Source organism: Carcharhinus amblyrhynchos, unplaced genomic scaffold (genome assembly GCF_965287045.1).
Source record: "Carcharhinus amblyrhynchos unplaced genomic scaffold, sCarAmb.v2.hapA scaffold_39, whole genome shotgun sequence".
In the NCBI taxonomy this organism is placed as follows: Eukaryota; Metazoa; Chordata; class Chondrichthyes; order Carcharhiniformes; family Carcharhinidae; genus Carcharhinus; species Carcharhinus amblyrhynchos.
The window spans coordinates 8,198,661-8,225,415 of record NW_027649780.1 but is presented as its reverse complement, the minus strand read 5'-3'; the positions used below and the strand labels follow the sequence as shown (position 1 = coordinate 8,225,415).

The following is a 26,755-nucleotide window of genomic DNA, read 5'->3' as shown; positions in this document are numbered from 1 at the left end:
TCCAGGTTAAACAATCAGTTAAATCTCACACAGAACACGGGTACAGTCTCTCCCCGCTGTGAATGCTGCAATGTACTTTCAGGCTGTGTAACTGATTAAAGCTCTTTCCACACTCAGTGCACTGGAACGCTCTCGGTTGAGTGGGTGTGTGTTTCGGTGCTTTTCCAGTGATGCTGATGTTTAAAATCTTCTGAAGCAGACAGAACAGAGAAATATTTCTTCTTTTAGATTTAAAGGCCGATGATATTCAGGTCCAGATGAATACTGTCAGATGTTGATGTGGCACGTGGTTTGAGATTTCTGTCTGTAAATCTTCACTTTCTGATTTCCTGTAGGAGGAATTTGCAAAAGCCATCACTGTCACTACAGGATAGAAATTCAAAACAAACAATTCTAGTTTCTATGGAACATTCTTTCCTCTCTCATTCCCCAAAAGCTGTAATCTCATCCCACACACTCTCTCTCCATTCTCACTCTGCTGTATCTAATATTCACCCTCCCAGTTCTTCTGAAGGTGCTGATTCAGACTGATTGACAGATCCATGCTCACTGCTTCCTGTCCAGCGCACAGAAATCATAACTAAAAGGGGCTGCAATCAGCAATTCGAGTCTGCTCAACCATTCATAGAAGCATGGAATCTACAGGACAGAAGGAGGCCATTAGGCCCATCGAGCCTCCACCAACAACAATCCCAACCAGATCCAATCCCTGTAAACCCCCATATTTACACTTCAAATCCCCCAGCACTAAGGAGCAATTTATCTTGGCCAATCAATCCAATCCACACATCTTTGGATTGTGGGAGGAAACTGGAGCACTGGAAGAAATCCATGGAGAGATCACGCAAACTCCACACAGAGAGTGACCCAAGCCAGGAATCGAACCCAGGTCCCTGACGCTTTGAGACAGCCGTGATAACCACTGAGCTACCATGCCACACAGATGTACCTTAGCACCATGTTCCACACAGTATCCCCTGGATCTCTTAGAAGAATGAGGGGAGATCTCATTGAGACATAGAAGATGATGAATGGGATGGATAGGATAGAGGTGGAGAGACTCTTCCTGCTCAGAAAGGACAGTAGGACTAGGGGGCACAGCCTCAAGATAAAGGGGGAGCGGTTTAGAACAGAGTTGAGGAAGAACTTCTTCACTCAAAGGGTGGTGAATCTCTGGAATTGTCTGCCCGTTGAAGTGGTGGAGGCTGCCTCGCTAAATATTTTTAAGACGCGGGTAGATGGGTTTTTGATAAGAGAGGGGATTAAGGGTTATGGTGAGAGGGCGGGAATGTGGAACTGAGCCACGACACATCAGCCATGATCTTATTGAATGGCGGGGCAGGCTCGAAGGGCTAGTTGGCCTACTCCTGCTCCTATTTCTTATGTTCTTATGTTCTCTTGATATTTTGAATATCTAGAAACCTATCAAACTCTCACTTGACTATTCTTGATGACTGAGCTTTACAGTCTGGGGTAAAGAATTCCAAAACTTCACCACATGTTGAGTGAAGAAATCACTCCTCATCTTCACTTTTTCTTCAAATAAATGTACTTTATTACAAGACCATAAATAAAATCCAATTTGTACAATAAAACTAAATTAGACATATCGCTGTCCTATATTAATTTATTATTCCCTTAAATGTCAGGCATCTCTGGTGGAAACCAGCCTTCAAATGTGAAGATCAGGAAAGAGACCATCCTTTCAGCCAGACAATTAAATGAGCCAAGTTGAGGGAGCAAAGGAGGCCGATTCTTTAAGAAAGGGACCTGAGCCAACCTTTCCCGTCTGCAGCCTCCTTGGATTCACTTCCTCTTCCTTCAGTTGCTGCAAGTCCCCAGTTAACCACAGAATGAGAAAAGAAAGTGTTTTACTCACAGGTGTTGGCCACAAGAGGAACTTTGAGTCTGCCTGAAGCTTCATCTTCATTCACACAAGGCCCACGCTCTGATTGGTAGGAGGACCTGAGGCTTTCCGGTCCTCCAACTCTTTTCATTGGTCAGAGCTGGTGAGGGGCGGTGAATTACAAGTGCGCGTGTGCAGGTTTTGAGTGAATGCGCATATGCGGGGCGGGGCGGGGCCCGGGACAGAGCCGGCGCACTGACCATTGTCTGTCCGGATCTTCCAGCCTTTCCCATTGGACAACAGCTCAGTGCGGCTGGAGGGCAAAGTCCCGCCCACCCCCCACGTGGGGCTCCGCCCCCCATTGTCTGATTACGGGGAATTGACCAATGGGAACTCGGGAATGGAGCCACAGAATTTGCCAACATTTGTCAGTGAAGTTTCTAACAGAAAGGTTTTCAAGGCAGCTCCATGAATAGGATTCATTCACACTGTCCACATCAGACAGTGCCTTCTCAGACATGAAAATCTGCATTTGTGTGGTTGGCCAGTGGCAGAGTAAGAGCCGGTGGGAACAGTAACTTTGATCTTTATAGCTAAGCGTCTGGGGTTGCTAAGCAATAGAGGAAGTGGAGTCAGCAATAGGGGGAGGAAGTGTCCGGATTCTATGGACAAATTAAACCCCATTGTGTCAGAGGATAAAATGCAATTGGCTGAAGTATATGACATATGTAATTAATGATTTTTTGTATGGAAAATGATTGATTCACACCTAATGAAAGGTGGGAGAATTTGACATGAAGAATGTATAATTGATCTATCCTAAGCATTTTATGTCAGAGTTATTGCAGAGATCAGGATGCTTCTGTTCTAGAGAGGTATTACACAGTCCAATAAAGTTTCCCTTCGATCGTTGGTCAAATAAAAGATGTCTTTAAACTGGGACACTGGCTTTTGTGAGTGTTTGTCTTGTCTGAAGGTTTTGGCAATACCTGGTCTCCAGTGGTAATGTACCCAATGTGTTGGGGGCAATGAACTCAGAAAAATCATTCAACACTCAACCCTGATTCAATTGACAAACAGTTTATTGAGTTACCATTACCACCTGGAAATTTTTCTTCTTTATCTGGGGTTGAGGTGACAATGACAGAATTCTCACAGTTATTCCAAATTCCTCCAGGCTACATTTAAAATTTCCAGATTTAACTGGTTTGAATAAATCCACAATTATAAACTAAAATAGACACGAGTTGCCGAGTGATTTAAAAATAAATCAACTGAATGCTGAAAGGGTTAACTTTTCTACAGAGCCTAAAGGGGTAGGGAGTGAACAGAAAAAACTTGGCACGCAATTATGGCACTTTACATAATTTCAAAAAACTTTTCTAGCAACAAAACAAACTTGATTTTAGACTTCATCTATTCATTTTTTTGTTACATTCCTCAACCTAATTATTGTAATTTGATCAGTTATTGTTAGGGATGGGTAACTTTTGTGCTTTATAAACTGATTCACTCATTGTGTTAATTCTACATGGGCTCGGAGAATCAGAAGACAGACTTCTTCATTCTTACCCTTTTTTTCCTCTCCCACCGCTCCCTCTGTTTTGGGGGAGGATCGAGGGGATTCCAAATCTCATTTTATCATAAAAGTGAAATACTGCGGATGCTGGAATCTGAAACAAAGACACAAAATGCTCGAAAATCTCAGCAGGTCTGACAGCATCTGTGGAGAGAGAATAGAGCCAATGTCTTGAGTCTGGATGACCCTTTATCAGAGCTCTTATGAAGTGTCATCCAGACTCGAAATGGCTCTATTCTCGAACCATTTTATCGATAGGTTTTGTGTTCTTAGTTTCCAAATGGCAGGTAAGAGACCTGTCTCGTCCCCACTCGAGCTCTGATTTTTCACTAGCCATGATGGGGTAAGATAATAACCATTCGGATCTACTCTCAGAGGGTCCGCTTTTCAGTCCAGTGCTATTTGGAGTATACCGTCACTTCACTGACCATCGGGTCACAAATCAGTCACCATTTTTATCACAAATTTAGGATAAATTAATTTAAACAATGCCTGAGAATGCTTCTTATTTTCTTAATGAATAACCTACCACTGTTTGTTGATTGGTCAGACCCCCCTTTTTACAGATTCGGGTATCTCAGCCACTGAACACCAGCCGGTCCTGGGATAAGTTTAATTCCAACTCATTCCGAGTAAATATTCTCACCAGGTCCTCTGTCGGGGCCCTGCTAAGCAGCTTTAATGGTCCGTAATTGCAGGAACTGAGTTGTCACAGGAATATGGTCAAGACAGTCCAGTCCCATAATGCCTCACATTCAATCTGCAGTCCTTCAATTATAACAGAATACGTGTCTGTATGTAGCTGCCTCTGACACCAGTGCGAACACACTGGTGTCTCCACAGGCTGGTTGAATCACTGAATCCCTTCCCACGTGCAGAGCAGCTGAATGGTTTCTCCCCAATGTGACCACGCTGGTGTCTCAACAAGTGGGATAGTCGAGTGAATCCCTTCCCATACTGAGATCAGGATAATGGCCTCTCCCCAGTGTGAACTCGCTTGTGTTTCTGTAAAGTCGATAACACAGTGAATCCCTTCCCACACCGAGAGCAGGTGAAAGGCCTTTCCCCAGTGTGAATTCGCTGGTGTGTCCGCAGATTGGATAACTGGTTGAATCCCTTCCCACACTGAGAGCAGGTGAATGGCTTCTCCCCAGTGTGAACTCGCTGGTGTCTCCGCAGTCTGGATGAGTCAGTGAATCCCTTCCCACACTGAGAGCAGGTGAATGGTCTCTCTCCAGTGTGAACTCGCTGGTGTGTCCGCAGGTTGGATGACTGAGTGAATCCCTCCCCACACTGAGAGCAGGTGAACGGCCTCTCCCCAGTGTGAATTCGCTGGTGTGTCTGCAGAATGGATAACTGGTTGAATCCCTTTCCACATTGAGAGCAGGTGAATGGTCTCTCCCCAGTGTGAACTCGCTGATGTGTCAGCAGGTTGGATGACTGAGTGAATCCCTTCCCACACTGAGAGCAGGTGAAAGGTTTCTCTCCAGTGTGAACTCGCTGGTGTGACTGCAGGTGGCGGAACCGAATGAATCCCTCCCCACATTGAGAACAGATGAACGGCCCCTCTCCAGTGTGGCTACGCCGATGAGCATCCAGCAGAGATGGGGATCTGTATCTCTTTCCACAGTCTGCACATTTCCATGGTTTCTCCATGGTGCAGGTGCCCTTGCCTCTCCCTTGGGTGTTTAATCAGTTGAAGCCTCGTCCACACGCTGTGAATGGTGTGATATTTATTCAGGCTGTGTAACAGGTTAAAGTTCTTCAGTCAGTGCACTGGAACACACTCACTTGAATTTGGCAGTGTGTGATGCTTTTCCAGTCACACTGATGTTTGAAATCTTTTCAAATCTCCTTCCCGACTCAATGGCCGATGATATTCAGGTCCCGAGGAATATGACTCTGCCAGATCTAAACCTCATGTTTGAGATTTCAGCCTGTGATTCCTGTAAAACAAATTGACACAAGTCATCAGTGTCAATACAGGATAGAAATCCAGAACAGACAATTCTAGTTTCTATGGAACATTCTTTCCTCTCTCATTTTCCAAAAGCTGTAAATCTCCATCCCACAAACTCCCTCCATTCTCACTCTGCTGTATATAATATTCAGCCTCCCAATTCTCCTGAAGGTGCTGATTGAGGCTGATTGACAGATCCATGCTCATTGCTTCCTGTCCTGGAGACACATAGCTGAAAATCTCCATGCAGGCTGCCAGACAGAGCTATGCCCATACGACTGGACTAAAAATGAGTGGAATGTACAGACTGGACTCACTTCCTTTCCCTTCAGTTGCTGCAACTCCCCAATTTCCCCCAGAATGAGGAAAGAAATGGAAAGGGGGAAACATTGATTTCCTCCCAGATGTTGCCCAGAGGAGGAAGTTTCACTCTGAAGCTCATTGGACAACTTCTGCATTGTGATGCCACAATAGAGCCCTGCCTGAATCAGCCAATAGGAATCACTGTAGCTCTGTTATATGTTTCCACTCATCGAGTCATTACAGCACAGAAGGAATCCATTCAGTAACTCAAGTCCATGCCGACTTCTGTCAAACAATCCAGTCAGTCCCATTCCCCTTCTATATTCCCTTTCCCCTGCAAGTTTATTTCCTTCATGTGCCCATCTCATTTCTGAAATATATTAAAGGGGTCAGTAGACAAATATAGGACAGTGACGTGTCTGATATTGTTATATGGTAGAGATTAGATATATTATTTATGGCTCTGTAATAAAATGCACTTATCTGATTGTGTAACATTGGACTGGAGCTAGATTATATATTTGGACAAATCTCTTCCCTCAGAGAATTGTTGGTATCTGGCTTCCTCTTCCATGGGGACTAGTGGAGGCATTGAATATATTCAAAGATCAGTTGGACAGTTTTTGAATGACAAGGGAGTCAAGACTTATTGGAACAGGCTGGAAAAATGGAGAGAAAGCTCAGATGATGAAGGATTTCTTCACTCAAGGATGTGGTGAAGTTTTGGATCCCTTTTTTGCAAATTGCATCCCTTTTTTGCAAATCCTTCTATGACATTATTGTTTCCTATTTCCAGTCACACCAGTGTTTGGATCGTTTTCTACAGACATACTTACATTCAGGTTCTGACGAATGGAGTGGACTCTGTCGGGTTTTGATCTGATGTCTGGTTTGAGTTTCCCTTCAAATTTTGTGGTCAAATTTGCTGTAAAAAAAATCATCACCGTCAGTCAAGCATAGAAATTAAGCGAGAAACGTTTCTCTTGGGTTGGGTTTTCTGTGTATAAATCCTCCCCTCTAACTCCCTGTAAAAGGAGGTTCCAAAGTCCATCACTGTCAGTCCAGGATAGAAATGCTCAACATTCTCTCCTCCTGCTGTCAGGGAGCACCGCGCATGCGCACTGCTACCCATCGCCCCCGTAAAGATGGCGGCCGTTAACTCGGGGCCTCCAACTCAGGCATCTGAGGTCGCGGCCCCGAATGGTACGAACGCGGCACCGAGCACTTATTATTCGGGGTTTCCTGTCTCCACTGGGTGCTTATGAAGCCTCCCCATCCCGCCGCCGCCTCCATTACCCTCCAGAATAAGCCGTTTCCCTGGAAACCCGGAGCCAATAAAACCACCTTGCTGCGACTGCAGCAGCAACACCCACTGCGCATGCACTTTAGTTCGACAGTACGCATGCGCAAAGTCTGTTGAGGCGCTGGATCATATTCTGATTCCCTGTGAATGCTGGGTAAAATAGCCACCATTGAAGTCTGCTCTTGCATAAAAATAATCATGTTTTGTGATTCAATTACGACTGAAGCCAAAGCACCAAGGTATAAAATTTAAATAACTAACACAGCAGCTACCAAACCATCACACCAATACTTGGAGTAAATGAGTGGGCTGAGATCTGGCTTGGGTAAAATCATGAGGATCACTTGTCATCACAGAATCTAAGAAATTTACACTACAGGATGCCATTCAGTCCATCATGTTTATAACAGATGAAAATGAGCTATCCAGTCCAGTACCACCTTCCAGGTATAGGTTGATGGCCCTACAGGACACAGCCTGTCAAGTCCATATATGACTATCTCCTGCATGTGAACATTTCTGTCTCCACTACCCTTTCAGAGAATGAGTTTGATACCCCATCACACTCTGGGTGAAAACATCTCCACACTTCTCGAATCCTTCTGCCAATTGCTTTACCTCTCTGACCCTTAGTTCTTGAAATCTCTGTTAAGGAACTGGGACCTTCTGAGCCACACTCTCTGGCTAACCACTCCCTAACAAGAACAGTGCTGAGTACTCTAGCTGTGAACTAGCTACTGTATTTAATAGTTCCAGGATAACAGCTCTCTCACCTTCCATTGATTCAGTATAATGGAAACTGGGAGTTGCAACCTGTCAGCATTTGAAAGATATTCACAAATGATTGGAGGGTTTCTTACAAACAACAAAGAAAATAACAGCACAGGGACAGGCCCTATGGCCCTCCAAGCCTGCACCAACCATGCTGCCCAACTTAACTAAAACTCCCTACGTTTCTGGGGACCATATCCCTCTATTCACATCTCATTCATGTACTTGTCAAGACACCCTTTAAAGTCACTACTGTATCTGCTTCCACTACCACCCCTGACAACGAGTTCTAGGCACCCACCACTTTTTGTGTAAAAAATTTGCATCATACATCTCTTTTTAACCTTGTTCCCTAGTAATTGACTCTTTCACTCTGAGAAAAAGCTTCTAACTGTACATGCCTCTCATAATATTGTAGACTTCTATCAGGTCTCCCCTCAATCTCTGTCACTCCAGTGAGAACAAAGTCTACAATCTCTCCTCATAGCAAATGCCCTCCATACCAGGCAACATCCTGATAAATCTTTTGTGTATCCTCTCCAAAGCCTCCACATCCTTCTGGTAGTGTGGTAACCAGAATTGAATACTATATTCCATGTGTGGCCTAACTGAATTGGGATCTTCCTCTGTTCTGTCCACTCGATGACTTTCTTCTGTGAATATCTAGCTGGAGTATTGGGCCCTGGTGTGTTTCCTTGTTCATCTTCTTGACTCTAAATATTGAATCTTGTGATTTCAGACACCAGATATTTGAACGCCCAACAACAGATAATCTTTTATTGACTGTATTAATAGCACTGCATTACTACAGAGTATACTTACCCCATCCAGAGAAAGGGAGAATGCTGGGGTAGAGATTATTTCCGAGCTGAATGTGAAAATGGATTCACACAGTCTTTCCAATTACTGACAGAGAGCACAATTACACCAGAGGAAGACCACTCAAACACTTAACGTTTGCAAAGGGATTTGCTGAGTGGTTAACACCAACTTTAAAAGCTCAAAGCATTTGATCCAATTTCAGCATTCTTATTGGCGAGGGCAATTTAACTGTTCTATCTAGGAGTACACAAATCACTTGTTCACCTCAACAAGTTCACATCTAACTGTAGGTGTTTCTTATGTTAGTCACACCCAGGACAGCACTCTGGTGGAAGGCCTTTGCTGCTTAGTTGCTATATGAATTGATTTAACACACTTGATCCTTGACGCAATGAAATCAATCATAATCAGATTGCAAATCGTACTTTCTATTGAACAACATGGGTTTGAATGGCGGGGTGATTACCCGACATTCTCTGCGGGTGAAAATGTGTCCTATCCACAGTACTGTAATTGCTGCGCAGGCGCGGTACTTGGCTCTGACTGGGACATGCGCATTGTCTGACTCTGACCGGAGCATGCGCATTCCGGGCTGTGACTGGAGCTGCGAGGAGCCGGAGAGAAACAATGGAGTGAGGTTCAGTAATGGAGCCGCTGGGTGACCGGGGAGGGATAGAAGCAGCGGAGCGGGCTGGGAGGCTTCATAAACACCTTGTGGATGCCTCAATCCAAATAATATGTTCCCGGTACCGTTTCACTCCGGCACCGAATAGAGTCGGACCTGAGCGGCTCCAGGCCCGGGTTACCGGCCGCCATCTTTATAGGAACAATGTTCAACAGGGCGCATGCGCTGTGAGCCTGGACCCGTTACCAACTCTCCCGGATTGGACTGGAGTCTCCAGGAATTTTTTATTTGGCCATGGGATGTGGGAGTCGCTGGCTGGGCCAGTATTTATTGTCCATCCCTAATTGTCCTTGCGGCACGGTGGCACAGTAGTTAGTCCTGCTGCCTCACAGCATCAGAGACCTGAGTTCGATTCCTGGTCTGTGTCACTGTGTGGAGTTTACATATTCTCCCTTTGTCTGTGTGGGTTTCCTCCCACAGTTCAAAGATGTGCAGATTAGGTGCATTGGCCATGCTAAATTCTCCCTCAGTGTACCCAAACAGGTGCCAGAGTGTGGCGACAAGGGGATTTGTACAGTAACTTCATTGCACTGTTAATGTACATCTAATTGCACAAAAAGATGAGTCTAATTGTCCTTGGACCCAGTGGTTTGCTAGGCCATCTCAGAGGACATTTTAAGAGTCAACCACATTGCTGTGGAGATATATTTAGACCAGACTGGGTAAGGATGGCAGATATTTCTCCTAATTCATTCACACAATGTGGGTATCACTGGCTGGACCAGCATTCATTGTCCATTCCTATTTACCCTTGAACTGAGTATATTTCAAAGGACGTTTTAAGAGTCAACCACACTGCTGGAAATCTGGAGTCACACATAGACCAGACTAGTAAGGACAGCAGATTTCCCTCCCTGAAGGACATTAGTGAACCTGATGTGTTTTTGCAACAATCAACAATAGTTTCATGGTTATCGGTAGACTTTTTATTCCAGATTTTAATTAAATTCAAAATTCACCATCTCCCACACCATAGGATCATAGAATCCCTACAGAGCAGAAGGAAGACATTTGGCCCATCAGTTATGTGCTGACTCTCCAACAAAGCAGCTTACCTAAGCCCACCACCCAGCCCTATCCCTGTAACCCTGTGCATTTAGCATGGCTAATCCAACTAACCTACACATCTTTGGACTGTGGGATTCAAACCTGGTTCTCTGGAAAATTGTTCGGACGTTAAAAGATATACTTTTTTGTAATTTTTCTTTGAACATTTTGTTTCACCTGCTATTAAAATATTGACAATAGATAAAGGTTGTTTGGTTGACCATCAGTCGTTATCCTGTAAAGTGATGAGTCTTTTTGCTTTCCAGTTGGCCTAGGAAAGCAGTGTGGGATTGATGTGTTGACTGATTAGTGGTTGAGGATGGGGGCAATATAAAAGATGTGAGAAGATGTCCAGGAACTCATTGAATCACAGTTGGTGATTATGGAGGAGAGAATGTTGTGAATTTCTATCCTGGACTGACAGTGTTGGTTTCTGTAAATTTACAGAGTGCTGGAAGTGGAGAATTGACAGACGGGAAACACAAATCAAACATTACATTGTGATCTGACTGAGTCATTCAACACAACAGGACCTGAATATCAGCAGAATCTGAATGAGGAATGTTACAGGTTTGTTGATTCTGTCAGAGAGAAGATTTCAGGTCTTCCTGTGACTGGAAAAGCCCTGAGATTCACAAATCCTGGTTAGACCACACCTGAAGAACTATGCTTAGTCCTGGGCAACATACCTCAGGGGGGACAGAATGGCCATGGAGCGAATGTAGTCCAGATTTACCTGAGTGATATTTGAACTCCCTGGGTTAAATTACAAGGTGAGATTCCAGGAAGTCATTATACCACAGAGGAGGTCATTTGGCCCATTGAGTCCATGCCATCTGTCTAGAGCAATCCAGTCCCATTCCCCTGCTCTATCCTCATCTCTTTGCAGCTTTGTTTTCCTTTAATGCCTATCCAATTTCCTTTTGAAATTATTCATCATGTCCATTTCCACCCCAATCTTAGGCAGCAAGTTTTGGATCATTAGCACTCACTGTCTAAAAACATTCTTCCTCACATCTCTTGTACTAAGGAACAAAATAATGAACAAAGAAAATTACAGCACAGGAACAGGCCCTTTGGCCCTCCAAGCCTGCATCGACCATGCTGCCTGATTGAACTAAAACACCCTACTCTTCCGGGGACCATATCCCTCCATTCCCATCTATTCGTGTATTTGTTAAGACTCCCCCTTAGAAGTCACTATCATATCTGCTTCCACTACCTCCCCTGGCAGCGAGTTCCTGGCCCCCACCCTCTGTGCGAAAAATCTTGTCTTGTACATCTCTTTTAAACCTTGCACCTTAAACCAATGCCCCGAGTAATTGACTCCTCCATCCTGGGAAAAAGTTTTTGACTATCTACTCTGTCCATTCCCCTCATAATCTAATAGACTTCTTTCAGGTCGCCCCTCAACCTCCGTCATTCCAGTGAGAACAAACCAAGTCTCTCCAACCTCTCCTCACAGTTAATGCCTCTCCAAACTAGGCAACATCCTGGTAAATCTTTTCTGTACTCTCTCCAAAGCCTCCACATCCTTCTGGTAGTGGGGCAACCAGAATTGAACGCTGTATTCCAAGTGTGGCCTAACTAAGGTTCTATATAGCTGCAACATGACTTGCCAATTTTTAAACTCTATGCCCAGGTCGATAAAGGCAAGCATGCCATATGCCTTGACTACCTTCTCCATCTGCTTTGCCACTTTCAGTGACCTGTGTATCTGTACACCCAGATCTCTCTACCTATCAATACTCTTAAAGATTCTGCCATTTACTGTAAAGAAGCATTTGACTTGATGTAACATTGAGATAATGTTGAGCAATTAATTTAAATCATGCAGACTTTGCACATGTTTAATGAGAAAGATCCAACGTGTTTGGCCTGGTTTTGAACCGGGGACCTTTCGTGTGTGAAGCGAATGTGATAACCACGACACCACAGAAACAAATGACTGTTTACGTAAAAATTAGGAGCAGCATTCAGCCCCGCTCTCCCATTCAGTAGGATTGTGGTGATCTAATTTTAATCTCAACTTCACGTTCCCGCCTGCTCCCGATAACCTTCCACTTCCTTGTTTATCAAGAATCTATCTAGCTCTGCTGTGAGATATTCAAGGACTCTGCCTCAACCACCTTTGCAGGAAGAATGTTCCAAAGTCTCACAATCCTTTGAGAAAAAAAATCTTCATCTCTCATTTAGATGGGTGACCCCTTACTTTGTGGTGCCTAGTTTAAAATTCTCCCACAAAAATAAATGCCCTTTCCACATCCACCCTGTCAAGTCCCTTCAGGATCTTAAATGGTTCAATCAAGTTTTTACCCAAAACATTAAATCTGTGTCCTCCTAGTCCTTGTACGATCAGCTTTCTTTATCCATCTGATCGAAACCTGTCAGAATCTTGTGTACCTGAATCAAAAACCCCCGCAACCTCCTTTACTGGAACCATTCTGGTAAATCTCCTCTGCATTTTCTCAAGGACCTTAATATTGTTCCTGAAGAGTGGTGACCAGAGTTTTATAAATATTCAGAATAACTTCCCTGTTTATGTATCAATATCACACTTTATGAAGCTCGGGGTCAAATTTACTTTGCTGACTTCTCTCTTACTATGTCTTGTAGATATACAAAATCCCTCTCCTTCACCTCTTTCTCTTTCCTCCCATAGAGACCAGTTGGGTTTTTGTGACAATCCAGCAGTTTTCATGGTCAATGTTTCTTAGTGCCGGCCCCAGAAATTACCAGATTCATTCAGATCAATTTCACAACCTGTCTTTGTGTTTTTGTGGGCTCTCTCTCACTCCCTTTTTTTACCTATTTTAAATCAATTTCACAGGGTATTAGAAGGGGAGAGTTTGCAGTTGGGAAGCTGATGGAGTGGCTCAATTTATCTTAACTTTGATATCATCAGATTTTGAACATGGAAGGAAAAAGTACATTTCACAGTGGAGAGAAACTGTACACGTGTTGTGTGTGTGGACAAGGCTTCAGCCAATCATCTGACCTGTTGAGACACAACTGCAGTCACACAGAGAAGAAACTGTGGAAATGTGGGGACTGTGGGAAGGGATTCATTTCCCCATCCAAGCTGGAAATGCACTGGCGCAGTCACACTGGGGAGAGGCCATTCATCTGCCCCACATGTGGGAAGGGATTCACTCAGTCATCCTCGTTGTTCACACACCAGCGAGTTCACTCCAGCGAGAGACCATTCATCTGCTCCGAGTGTGGGAAGGGATTAACTACTTCAGCCCAGTTGCGGAGTCACCAGCGAGTTCACACTGACGAGAGACCTTTCAGGTGTCCAGACTGTGGGAAGTGCTATAAAAGTTCTGGGGAACTGATGCGCCATCAACGTGTTCACACAGACGAGAGACCGTTCAAGTGCTTTCACTGTGGGACTGGGTTCAGACGATCGTCTGACCTCACTGTTCACCAGCGAGTTCACTCTTGGGAGAGGCCATTCACCTGCTCCGAGTGTGGGAAAGGATTCATTCAGTCATCTGACCTGCTGAAACACCAGCGAGTTCACACTGGGGAGAAGCCATTTATCTGCTCTGAATGTGGGAAGGGATTCACTGCCTCATCTAGCCTGCTGACACACCAGCGAGCCCACACAGAAAATAAACCTTTTAAATGTCCAAACTGTGAGAAATGCTTCAAAACCTCTGAGAAACTGATATCCCATCAACGTGTTCACACTGAAGAGAGACCTTTCAGATGCTCTCACTGTGGGACTGGGTTCAGACGATCAACTCAACTAACTGCACACCAGCGAGTTCACACTGACGAGAGACCTTTTAAATGCCCAGACTGTGAGAAGTGCTACAAACGTTCTGGGGAACTGACGCGACATCGACGTGTTCACACTGATTCAGGTGCTCTCACTGTGGGACTGGGTTTGTGCAATCTTCTCAACTCTCTGTACACCAATGAATTCACACTGTGGACAGACCATTCACCTGCTCTGAGTGTGGGAAGGGATGTACGACTTCATCCCATCTGCTGAGACTCTAGTGAGTTCACAAGTGATGACAGTGATTGGATGTTGCTGTTACTCACATTCAGGTCTGAACCATCTTCATTCGGGTCAGTTTACACTGGTAATAAACCTCAGCCACTTTAGGGGCTAATATTCTCATTAAAAGTCAAATAAATCAGCTTTGCATCAAACTCACACACTGTGTTGACTTTTTTTTAAAATCTCAAACACACATTTTGGGCTCTCTCTCTCCTGTATTTCCTCCATCCTCACCTCCAACAACAAGTGTGAGGAGCTCATGGAATTTCTTTGTCACAAAGATGGAGACAATCTGATCAGCTGCCTCTGCTGTTTCCCTCCCTTCCCTCGCTCATCCGGGTCAAACTGTCTGTAAATTTCATCCTTTCCCGAGTTCTAAACCCACATTACTTTCTCTCCCTTCTCCCCTCATGTCCTCTCAGGACACATCTTGTCCATGAGCCCCACCTCCTGGTTCATTGGCTCTATTCCCATTCAATCTCCCACTAAACTACTGATATCCAACGCCCCTGTGTCTTCAGACATTGTTTTGACTCTGTCCTTCAAATCTGCCATCAACAGTCCCTTCTCAACAAACAAACCCTTGACCCCACCATCCTTACCATCTATTCCCCTATCTCCAGCCTCTCTTTCCAAACTCCCTGAACATGCTGTCACCTCCAAAATCCGTGCCCATCCTTCTCAGAACGCCTTGTCTGAATCTCTCCAATCCAGTTTCTGCCCTGCCACAGCACAGAAACACAAGAGACAAACAGAATGTAACCCTGAGAGAAAAAGAGACCATCGGGGAGCTGAGGTCCAGTGTCGATACGATCATAAAACCAGAAGACAAGGATAGCAACACCGTCATTATGGACAGACAACAATACTCGTTGGAGGCAGACACACAATTAAACAATGTGTATAACTACACCAAGCTACCTAGGCCCATATACCAGAGACAGGAAGGATAATTGGAGACAGCCTGGAAAAGCTCAAAGATTCCAGACACATTAACTAAAAACAGATGGAATATCTGAGAAGACAACAGCCAAGGAAATTCCAGCTGCTCCTGAAAATACACCAACACCCAAACACAGACAGTGCCAGGAAAAAATGCCCCCAGACAGACAGATCCAATCAGACTGTGGGAGGGAATCCTACAGAATGTCTGAAAACATCAACTCACTCTCCCTGGTAGTGGATAGATCAGAGTACTTTCTAGATGGGATGAAGTTCAATGCAATGGATGTCCAAAGAGACTTGGGGATTCAGACTGAGAAAATAATCAAAAAGGTTAAGGAAAGCTGGCTTTACATTGAGAGGACTGGAGTATAAGGACAGAGAAGTTTTCCTGCAGCTACACAAAACATTGGGTTAGACCCCACTTGCAGTACTGTGAGCAGATCTGGGTCCCACATATCATAGAATCCTACAGTGCAGAAAGAGGCTAGTCGACCCATTGAGTCTGCATCGATTACAATCCCACCCAGGCCCTATTCCCATAACCCAATGCATTTATCCTAGTCAGTTCCCCCAACACTAAGGAGTAATTTAATGTGACCAATCCACCTAACCCGCACATCTTTGGACTGTGGGAGGAAACCAGAGCACCCAAACGAAACCAATGTAAACATGGGAAGACATGGGCAAATTCCACAGTGACCCAAACCGGGAATCAAACCCGATGCCCTGGCACTGAGGCACCAATGCTAATCATTGTGCCACCATGCCAAGCCTATGAGGAGAGATTACACAAATTAGACCTGTTTTCTTTAGAATTTAGAAGGGTAAGGACATATCTGATCAAAGTATTCAAGATACTGACAGGAAAAGACAGGGTGGATGAAGATAAACTATTTCCACTGGTTAGAGATTCTAGATCCAGGAGGCAGTCAATTAGGGTTAGACCTTTCAGGAGGGATATTAGGAAGCACTTCTACTCAGAAAGGATGGCAGAGGTTTGGAAATCTCTTCTACAAAAGGCAGTTGATGCTAAATTAGTTGCCACCTTTAAATCTTGAGATAGACACATATTTTGTTAAGCAAAGGTATTAAGGGATATGGGCCAAAGGCAGGTATATGGAGGTAGGCCACTGAACAGCCATGATCTCATTTAATGGGGCGGTTCAGGCTCGAGGGGCTGAATGGCCTACTCCTGTTCCTATGTTCGTACGTGGGGAGTTTCGACCCACACCGAGGTAGAAATGGAAGAATTTTTTAAAAACTTTTTAAGAACTTAAAGCCACATCAGATAAAAATGGAGTTGATTTCTCAGACACTGCAGTGATTAACAAGGAAACAACAGGCAGCAGTTAGCATAGCGTTCTTCAAACCAACACAGACAGAGAGAGAGAGACAGACACTCCCACACCGACACACACACATACTGACACACAATTATTTGTAATATATATAAATGATTCTGTTTGTAATATATATAAATGGTTTGGAGCAAAATGTAACTGGTTTTATTTGTAAGTTTGCGAACGACATAAAGGTTGGTGAATTTGCAGATAGCAATGAGGACTATCAGAGGATACAGCAGGAAATAGATCGACTGGAGACTTGGGCGGAGAAACGGCAAATGGAATTTAATCCGGACAAATGTGAGGTAATGTATTTTGGAAGATTTAATCCAGATAGGAAACATACAGTAACTGGCAGAACCCTTAAGAGCACTGATAGGCAGAGGGATCTGGGTGTACAGGTACACAGCTCACTGAAATTGGCAACACAGGCGGAGAAGGTAGTCAAGATGGCATATGGCATGCATGCCTTCATTGGCCAGGGGAATTGAGTTTAAAAATTGGCAAGTCACGTAGCAGATTTATAGAACCTTAGGCCGCACTTGGATATAGTGTTCAATTCTGGTCGCCACACCACCAGAAGGATGTGGAGGCTTTGGAGAGGGTACAGAAAAGATTGACCAGGATGTTGCCTGACATGGAGGGCATTAGCTATGAGGAGAGGTTGGAGAAACTTGGTTTGTTCTCACTTGGAACGATGGAGGTTGAGGGGGCGACCTGATAGAAGTCTACAAGATTATGAGGGGCTTGGACAGAGTGGATAGTCAGGAATTTTTTCCCAGTGTGGAAGAGTCAATTACCTGGGGGCATAGTTTTAAGATATGAGGGGCAAGGTTTAAAGGAGATGTACAAGGCAATTTTTTTAGACAGAGGATGGTGAGTGCCTGGAACTCGCTGCCGGGGGAGGTAGTGGAAGCAGATGTGATGGCGACTTTTAAGGGGCGTCTTGACAAATACATGAATAAGGTGGGAATACAGGGATATGGTCCCCAGAAGGGTATGGGGCTTTAGTTCAGTTGGACAGCACGGTCGGTGCAGGCTTGGAGGGTCGAAGGGCCTGTTCCTGTGCTGTAATTTTCTTTGCTTTGTTCACACACAAATACACTGACACATAATCTGATATTCACAAAGACAAGCGCACACACACACACACACACACACACACACAAACAGTGAACCTATTTATTTAATAGTTGAAACCACAATTTGATTGCCACATCTGGGACTGAGAAAAACAGCTCTGAACAATGAAATTGTAGGTCATGTAAAGAGATGAAACAAGAATCAGGCACTGAAACAGACAAGATAAAACTGTATAATAGAATCCCTACAGCACAGAAGGAGGCCATTCAGCCCATCGATCCTGCACTGACAACAATCCCACCCAGGCCCTATTCCCATAATCCCACATGCTAATCCTCCCTGATTAAAAGGGGCAATTTATCATGGCCAATCAACCTCACCCATGCATCTTTGGTCTGTAGGAGGAAACTGGAGCACCCGAAGGAAATGCACGCAGACAGAGAGAGAATGTGCAAGCTCCACACAGTTACCCAAGGCTAGAATTGAACCCGGGTCCCTGGCGCTGAGACGCAGCAGTGCTAACCACTGTGCCACCGTGGCTGTACTGGAACCTTTTTCCCATTTTTAATCCTGGTTCCACCATCCCTGGAACTCCACACAAAACACAGCAAGATCCCAATTTCTGTCTGCATTCTCAGCGCCAAAACCAAGATCCCAACCTCCACCCTGAATCCTAACCCTAACTAACAGCTCTCCCTAATTAATACCTCACTCTAATCCTAATGCTGGACCTGCTCCCAAAAAGTACATTGAATTTATTGTCAGTTAAAAAGGAAATCTTGACAAACACCATGTGTACACCTTTGGTGAATTACAATTTCTCCATCTTCCCTCTTCTTACCTTTCAGCTCCTGTGCAGCATATATTTTAATCTGTTAACAGTAAATACCAGTTGTTGTCACTGCCTCACATCAGAAAACTCAGGAATGTCACATAAACACTTGGAAACTTCAGATCAAAGACATTTTCAGACTGGAAGCATCACTTACAGTCAGGAACGGTTTTACACCAATTTCTGATTTGACTGCATGTTTTGATTGAAATCCCCATCGAATCTTCATAAAATTTCTAGAAATTTATTGAATATTAACAGAAAAGGCTTGCTCTCTTATGAAGAACAGTACAAAGTCTCACAACACCAGGTCAAAGTCCAACAGGTTTATTTGGAATCACGAGCTTTCGGAGTGATGCTCCTTCCTCAGGTGTGAGACTTCTTACTGTGTCCACCCCAGTCCAACTCCAGCATCTCCACATCTTATGAAGAAAGCTTCCACACAGTTTACTGGGTGACAAACACAGGATAGGTCTGTTCTCTCTACCCAGGACATGTCTCTGTCACAAATCCTGAAACAAGACATTTCTAAACTGGATAAGGTTGGATCTGATGACCCGGATGTTAACTAACTCTCTGAGTGAAAGTTAAAAAGGCTCGAGGGGGAAAATCACTCTGGACAGGAAAGAGTTTTTCAAAGTGATCTGTACTGGATTCAGACTGACACCAAATTGACTGGATCTAGAGGAATGAGATCTGGAGACCGTCACCTCCAGCTGCAGAGATCAACTTCAAACATCCAAGTGTCTGATCGGAGACCAGTAAACCATTCTGAGGAGACTGTCACCTCCAAACGCAGAGTTCAGCTTCCCCCCGATTTGGGATCAGTAAACCATTCCAAGGAGACTGTCACTTCCAGATATGGAGCTCAGCTTCCCCCCGATCCAGAAAACCATTCTCACTTGTTATGGGTCATCTGTCTTTTCTGCCTATTTAACTGACGTACCATATCTAAACTGTTGCTTCTGAATAAAGTGATTGAAAATCACCAATGACACTGACCGCCTTTTTAGGTAATCTCTGACTCCCAGAAATAAAATCTTACAGTTTCTAACATTCACCATTGTTCTTCCTGACTCTAAACACAGTTGTAAAGAAGCTTCTGTTCTGCATCCAGGGCTACTGAACCATGGAAGAGAGTGGCTGGGGCAGATTCCTTACACACCTCAGATTAACCCACACGTTCAGTCCTCAGTGGGATTAACAGCAGCAAAAACAGCTGAATCCAACTCCTGCAGACACTCGTGAAGTTGCTGGTGTCTCAGCATTTGCTGTAAGTCAGTGAATCCATTCCCACATTCGGAACAGGTGACCGGTCTCTCCCTGGTGTGAACTTGCTGGGGTATCATTAGATTGTTGCTGTTTTTAATGTTCTGCTCGTAATCAAAACATTCATAATGTTTTATATTATAGTGAATTTGCTGATGTTTCAGCAGGTTGTATGACTGAGTGAATCCCTTCCCACACACAGAGCAAGTGAATGGTCTCTCCCCAGTGTGAACTCGTTGGTGCATCACGAGACCATTGCTGCTTTTAAAGCTCTGCTCACAGTCAAAACATTTAAAAGGTTTTATATCGGAATGAATTTGCTGGTGTTTCAGCAGGTGGTAAGACTGAATGAAGTTCTTCCCACACACAGAGCAGGTGTATGGTCTCTCTCCAGTGTGAATTCGCTGGTGTACAGTGAGTTCAGATGATCGCCTGAAGCCAGTCCCACAGTGAGAGCATCTGAATGGTCTCTCGTCAGTGTGAACACGTTGATGACACGTCACTTCACCAGAGGTTTTAAAGCACTTCCCGCAGTCTGGACATTTAAAGGGTCTCTTGTCAGTGTGAACTCGCTGGTGTTTCTGCAGGTTGGATGTAGCAGTGAATCCCTTCCCACACAAGGGGCAGGTGAATGGCTTCTCCTCACTGTGAATGTGTTGGTGCCTCAGCAGATACTTTTTGCTTTTAAATGTTTTCTCACAGTCAGAACATTTGAAAGGTGTCTGATCAGTGTGAACATACTGGTGTGTCAGCAGGCTGGATGACTGAGTGAATCCCTTCCCACAGGTGGAGCAGGTGAACGGCCTCTCCCCAGTGTGAGTGCGTCGATGCATTTCCAGTTCAGAAGGGTAACTGTATCCTTTCTCACAATCCCCACATTTCCACGGTTTCTCCATGGTGCCGGTGTCCTTGTGTCTCTCCAGGTTGGACAATCAGTTGAAGACTTGTCCACACACAGAACCTGTGTACGGTTTCTCCCCACTGTGAATGGTATGTTTTTTCTTCAGGCTTTGTAACTGGTTAAAGCTCTTTCACAGTCACTTCACTGGAACACTGTCACTTAGGTGTGTGTGTGTGTGTGTGTATGTCTCGATGCTTTTCCAGTCACACTGATGTTTAAAATCTTTTCCCACAGACAGAACAGACAAATATTTTTCTTTTCACATTCAAAGGCTGATGATATTCAGGTTTGAAAGAGTGGAGGTGGTGAGCTACTTTCTTGAACTGCTGCAGTCCCTGGGGGGTAGGTGCACCAACAGTGCTATTTGGGATGAAATTCTAGGATTTTGAGCCAGCGACCGTGAAGGCTGCTCAAAAATATTTTCAAGTCGGGATGGTGAAGATTGGAGGTGAACTTCCAGGAAATGCTGTTCTTGAATCAAGGGAAAATATCACAGATGGTGCTTTCAAAAAGGGACAACAGCTCCAAAAATCTGCAACATAGCCAAGATATTTAAGAGCCAGCCAGTTATAGAGTTTGTTAATATCAGCAGGAGCAAGCCAAATATTATCAGGTTATCAGTATTAAAATGTGATTAACAGCAGCAAAAATAACAGAATCCAACAATGCAGTTACTTATGAATTCGCTGGTGTGTCAGCAGGTTGGATGGCTGAGTGAATCCCTTCCCACACACAGAGCAGGTGAATGGCCTCTCGCCAGTGTGAGTGTGTTGGTGTATCACTAGGTTAAAGGACTTTGTGAATCCCTTCCCACACACAGAGCAGGTGAATGGCCTCTCCCCTGTGTGAGTTCGCTGGTGTATCAGCAGGTTGGATGGGTGAGTGTATTCCTTCCCACACACAGAGCAGGTGAAGGGTTTCTTCCCCGAATGAACTCTCTGGTGGGCAATGAGATTGGGTGAAGACCTGAACCTCTTTCCACAACTGGTGCAGCTGAATGGCCTCTCTTCACTGTGGGTTTGCTGGTGTTCCAGCAGATGGGAGGATCGAGTGAATCCCTTTCCACACTCGGAGCAGCTGAATGGTCTCTCCCCAGTGTGAACTCGCTGGTGTGCAGTGAGGTTGGATGAAGACCTGAACCTCTTTCCACAGGAAGTGCAGGTGAATGGCTTCTCCTCAGTGTGAGTTTGTTGGTGTGACTGAAAACAGGACAACTGAGTAAATCCCTTCCCACACACAAAACAGGTGAATGGTTTCTCCCCAGTGTGAATGCGTCGATGGTTTTCTAACAGGGATGGATACTTGAATCCTTTACCACATTCCTCACATTTCCATGGTTTCCCCACATTGTCAGTGTCCTTGTGTCTCTCCAGCTTGGACGATCAGTTGAAGCTTTGTCCACATACAGAACATGTACAGTATCTCCTCGTTGTGAATGGTGTGATGTTTTTCCAGGCTGTGTAACTGGTTAAAGCTCTTTTCATTGTCAGTTCACTGGAACACTCAATTGGATGTGTGTGTCTCAGTGCTTTTCCAGTCACACTGATATTTAAAATCTTTTCCCACAGACAGAATAGAGAAACGTTTCTCCTTCCACAGTCAAAGGCCGATGATATTCAGATCCTAATGAACTGAATGACTGGTTGCAGTCTGTAAATCCTCCATTTCCAATATCCTGTAAAACAGTTTAGAAAAGTCATCACTGTCAATCCAGGATAGAAATTGTAAACAGACAAATCTTGTTTCTCTGGAACATTTTTCCCTCTCTTGTTCCCCCATATCTTTAAGTTCCTGTCCCACACACTCTCCCCCCTCCCTGGGCTGAAATCCAAACCTATCTCACCATTTCTTTCCTCCACTCCCAGTTTTCTCCCTCCCTCTCCTCTGTCTGGGTTCAGTTCTCCAGCTCCTGCCTGCAGACTGACAATAAAACCAATGGGTCTTATTGCGGGTGCTGGGTTCTCCAGCAGGTGTTTGTGAATCCTCCCCGCCCACCTCCCAGGGTTTCCTTCCTTCCCAGAGATCAGAGTCCTCATTGATTTGAGGCCAAAGTGTAACCTCTTATTTACTGACCCCCTCCCCCATCCTCTGATGTGAACCATCCTCCAGTGTCTGAGCCAGGATGAGGCCGTTAACCTGGGCCTGTTCCCGGGAGGGAGGGAGGGAGAAGCCCCGCAGCTGCAAACCAGGGAGCTGACAATGATTCTGAAGGGTTTGCGGATCCACAAAGTGTTTCCAGACCCTCCCAGCCACCGCCTAACGCTGACTCCGCTTCTCCGGGACAAACAAGCGCCAAGGACAGCAATGACACTGCGCATGCTCCACATCACAATGCTTGGAGACTGATTGACGGCAGCTCCGGACCAATAGGAAGAGTGGGTGGGGCTGGAGGACCGAGCGGGAGCGGCTGGTCCTCCAACCAATCAGAGTGAATGAGGGACCTGAAGCATGCGCAGTGCGGGTAATAACGAAAGACGGACGGTTTTAACTTGGAAGCGAGATCAATACGAGGTAGAGGACGGCGTGCGGGGAAAGATAAACATTGCGGGTGGGTGGAGAGGCTTCGTAAACATGTTGTTCAAACCCAAACCCCGGAAAAGAACTTTCCGGTTCTCCCCGTTTGTACCAAATGGAGCCGCAGCTTGTAGTGTTGGACCCGGGCTGACTGCCGCCATTGAGGCTGAATGTGGGAGGCCGGCAGGGATTGTGAATGGAGAGTAAAGCCCTGACGTCACAATGGATTGGGTGAATGAGTGTGACGGCGCAACAGAACGAGTGAATGTGTGACGTCACAATTGAACGGGTGAATGAGTGTGACGTCACAACGGAATGGGTGAGAGTTCCAGATGAGGTGAGACTGGGGTGGAGTCGGGCGATGGCACTGACATGTGGCCCGGTGGCACAGTGGTTAGCACAGCTACCTAACAGTGCCTGGGACCTGGGTTCAATTCCAGCCTTGGGTCGCTGCCTGTGCAGAGTTTCTACATTCTCCCCGTGTCTGTGTGGGTTTCCTCCGGGTGTTCCGGTTTCCTTCCACAGTCCAGACAGTGGAACTCCCTCTCTCTCCTCTGACTGGGAGCACCAATAGTTTCAAAATAGTTCTGGAAAAAGATAGGACAGGTCCACAGCTCAAGGCCCTAAACTGGAGCAGGGCCACTTTTATGGGCATTAGGCAGGATCTAGCAGATGTCGATCAGGTGAGTTTGTTTGAAGGGAAAGGAATGACTGGCAAATGGGAGGTTTTAAAAGTGTGATATCAAGAGTCTAGGGGCAGTATATTCCTGTTAAGATGAAGGGAAAGAATGGGAAATTTAGGGATCTCTGGCACTCAAGGGACATTGAGGCTCTGGTCAGGTAAAAGAAGGAAGCATACATTGGGTTTAGGCAATCGGAGACAAGTGAATCACTCTGACTATAAAAAGTGTCAGAAAATCCTGAAGAGGGAAATCAGGAGGACAAAAAGAGGGTATGATATGGGTCTGGCAGGTAAGATTAAAGAAAATTCTAAGAGGTTCTATAGCTATATTAAGAGTAAAAGGGTGGCTAGAAAGAGAATAGATTCTCTTAAAAATCAGTGTGGCCATCTGTGTGTGGAGCCACAGGAGATGGGTAAGATTTTTAATGAATACTTCTCTGTGTTTACTGTGGAGAGCACCATGGGTGCTAAAGAAATAAGGGAAACAAGTGGTGATGTCACGGGCATACGCATGTTATGTGGGAGGAGGTATCTGCAGCCTTATAAAAGCAAATTACTGCGGATGCTGGAATCTGAAACCAAGAGAGAAAATGCTGGAAAATCTCAGCAGGTCTGACAGCATCCATAAGGAGAGGAAAGAGCTGATGTTTTTTGTCTAGATGACCCTTTGTCAAAGCTCTGAAACACCAGTTCTTTTCTCTCCATACAGATGCCACCAGACCTGCTGAGAATGGGGAGAGAATGTGTGGGATGGAGATTTACAGCTTTTGGGGAATGAGAGAGGAAAGAATGTTCCATAGAAATTATCTGCTCTGAATTTTTATCCTGTAGTGACACTGATGGCTTTTGGAAACTCATTTTACAGGATATTGAAAGAGGAATCACAGGCCGAAATCTCAAACATCATGTCTAGACGTGACAGAGTCATTTCCTTGGGACCTCAATGTCATTGGACTTTGAATCCAGAAGGAGAAATGATCGTTCAGTCTGTCGATTTGAAAAGATTTGAAATGTCAGTGTGAGTGAAAAAGCATTAACACACTTGAGTGAGTGTGTTCCAATGCACTGACTAAAGAGCTTTAACCAGTTACACAGCCTGAATAAATATCACACCATTCACAGCGGGAAGAGACTGTAATCTTGTGTGTGTGGACGAAGTTTCAACTAATTGTCCACTCGAGAGAGGTAAGGACACCTGCACCATGGAGAAACCATGGAAATGTGCAGACTGTGGGAAGGGATACAGAGCCCCATCGGAGCTGGAAGCTCATCGGCACATACACACTGGGGAGAGGCCGTTCACCTGCTCTCAGTGTGGGAAGGGATTCACTCAGTTGTCCCTCCTGCAGATACACCAGCGAATTCATATTGGAGAGAGGCCTTTCACCTGTTCTCAGTGTAGGAAGGGATTTACTCAGTTATCCAACCTGCAGAGACATCAGCGAGTTCACACTGGGGAGAGACCATTCGACTGTTCTCAGTGTGGGAAGGGATTCAGTCATTTATCCAGCCTGCACACACACCAGCGAGTTCACACTGGAGAGAGGCCATTTACCTGCTCTCAGTGTGGGAAGGGATTCACTCGGTTATCCCACCTGCAGAGACATCAGCGAGTTCAAACTGGGGAGAGGCCATTCGCTTGCTCTCAGTGTGGGAAGAGATTCACTCGGTCATCCCACCTGCAGACACATGAACGAGTTCACACTGGGGAGAGGCCGTTCACCTGCTCTCAGTGTGGGAAGGGATTCACTCAGTCATCCAACCTGCAGACACATGAACGAATTCACACTGGGGAGAGGCCATTCACCTGCTCTCAGTGTGGGCAAGAATTCACTCAGTCAGCGGACCTGCAGAGACATCAGCGACGTCACACAGGGGAGAGGCCGTTCATTTGCTCTCTGTGTGGGAAGGGATTCAGTCGGTCAACCCACCTGCAGACGCATCAGCGAGTTCACACTGGGGAGAAACCATTCACCTGCTCTCAGTGTGGGGAGGGATTCGCTCAGTCATCTGACCTGCGGAAACACCAGCGAGTTCACACAGGGGAGAGACCATTCACCTGCTCTCAGTGTGGGAAGGGATTCAGTCAGTCAACCCACCTGCAGACACACCAGCGAGTTCACACTGGGGAGAAACCATTCACCTGCTCTCAGTGTGGGGAGGGATTCACTCAATCATCTGACCTGCGGAAACACCAGCGAGTTCACACTGGGGAGAGGCCATTCACCTGCTCTGTGTGTGGGAAGGGATTCAGAGTTTCATCCCAGCTACTGAGACACCAGCAAGTTCACGAGTGATGACAGGTTGGATTCTGCTGTTATTGTTTCTGCTCTCAATTCCGTCTAGGATTGCATTTTGTTCATTCTCACAGTTGATCAATGGAAAGGGTCAGAGGGTTTCTTTCTGCTGGACTGGCTGGTTTCAGTCTCCAGTGGGCTAATGCTCTTTGAGTCTTTTTGCGACTACCTTGTTTCAAATGTCACAAGGATCACAGAGTGACAGGGTGTTAGGAAGTTTAGAGATATTTAGTCAGAAGAAAACAGAGGTTGGCGGTGCAAAGGTACATTTCTGAATGGAGGGCTGTGACAAGTGACATTCCTCAGGGATCAGTGCTGGGACTTTTGCTGTTTGTAATAGATATAAATGATTTGGAGGAAAATAGCTGGTTTGATTGGTAAGTTTGTGAATGACACAAAGGTTGGTGGAATTGCGGATGGTGATGGGGACCAGCAGGGGATACAGCAGGATATAGATCAGTTGGAGACTTGGGCAGAGAGGTGGCAGATGAAGATTGATCTGGACAAATGTGAGGTAATGCATTTTGGAAGGTCTAATACATATGGAAAATATACAGT

General features: G+C 45.2%; 4 protein-coding genes across 6 annotated transcripts in view; 2 read left to right on the top strand and 2 right to left on the bottom strand.

The window, feature by feature from the left end:
* Positions 1 to 7,059, bottom strand: part of LOC145335577 (uncharacterized) — a 31,852-nt gene extending 24,793 nt beyond the window's left edge. The window contains 5 exon segments of the mRNA XM_080181384.1: positions 77 to 121; positions 207 to 221; positions 4,239 to 5,371; positions 6,525 to 6,613; positions 6,985 to 7,059. Of these exon segments, the coding sequence (XP_080037510.1) occupies positions 77 to 121; positions 207 to 221; positions 4,239 to 5,081 (903 nt within the window). The 5' untranslated portion in view covers positions 5,082 to 5,371; positions 6,525 to 6,613; positions 6,985 to 7,059.
* Positions 7,060 to 9,174: 2,115 nt separating this feature from the next.
* Positions 9,175 to 14,398, top strand: LOC145363665 (uncharacterized). 3 transcript variants are annotated; one of them, XM_080218874.1, is made up of 3 exons: positions 9,175 to 9,216; positions 10,764 to 10,886; positions 13,222 to 14,398. In XM_080218874.1, exons 2-3 carry the CDS (start codon positions 10,878 to 10,880, stop codon positions 14,317 to 14,319), a joined length of 1,107 nt encoding a protein of 368 aa, XP_080075000.1. In that variant the 5' UTR covers positions 9,175 to 9,216; positions 10,764 to 10,877; the 3' UTR covers positions 14,320 to 14,398. The 3 variants fall into 3 exon arrangements, with proteins under 3 accessions (XP_080075000.1, XP_080075002.1, XP_080075001.1); XM_080218876.1 differs by having other exon boundaries at positions 10,764 to 11,089; XM_080218875.1 differs by lacking the exon at positions 9,175 to 9,216 and adding an exon at positions 9,833 to 9,931.
* A 5,006-nt stretch (positions 14,399 to 19,404) lies between these two features.
* On the bottom strand, positions 19,405 to 22,086 carry LOC145363600 (uncharacterized; the record flags this gene model as incomplete). Its single annotated transcript, XM_080218784.1, has 3 exons — positions 19,405 to 20,711; positions 21,019 to 21,064; positions 21,380 to 22,086. Coding segments are annotated over 3 exons (1,746 nt in total), but the record flags the coding sequence as incomplete, so codon positions are not given.
* A 1,076-nt stretch (positions 22,087 to 23,162) lies between these two features.
* The window catches only part of LOC145363599 (uncharacterized), a 55,826-nt gene continuing 52,233 nt past the window's right edge, over positions 23,163 to 26,755 (top strand). The window contains 2 exon segments of the mRNA XM_080218783.1: positions 23,163 to 23,215; positions 24,766 to 26,193. Coding sequence (XP_080074909.1) covers positions 25,103 to 26,193 — 1,091 coding nt within the window. The 5' untranslated portion in view covers positions 23,163 to 23,215; positions 24,766 to 25,102.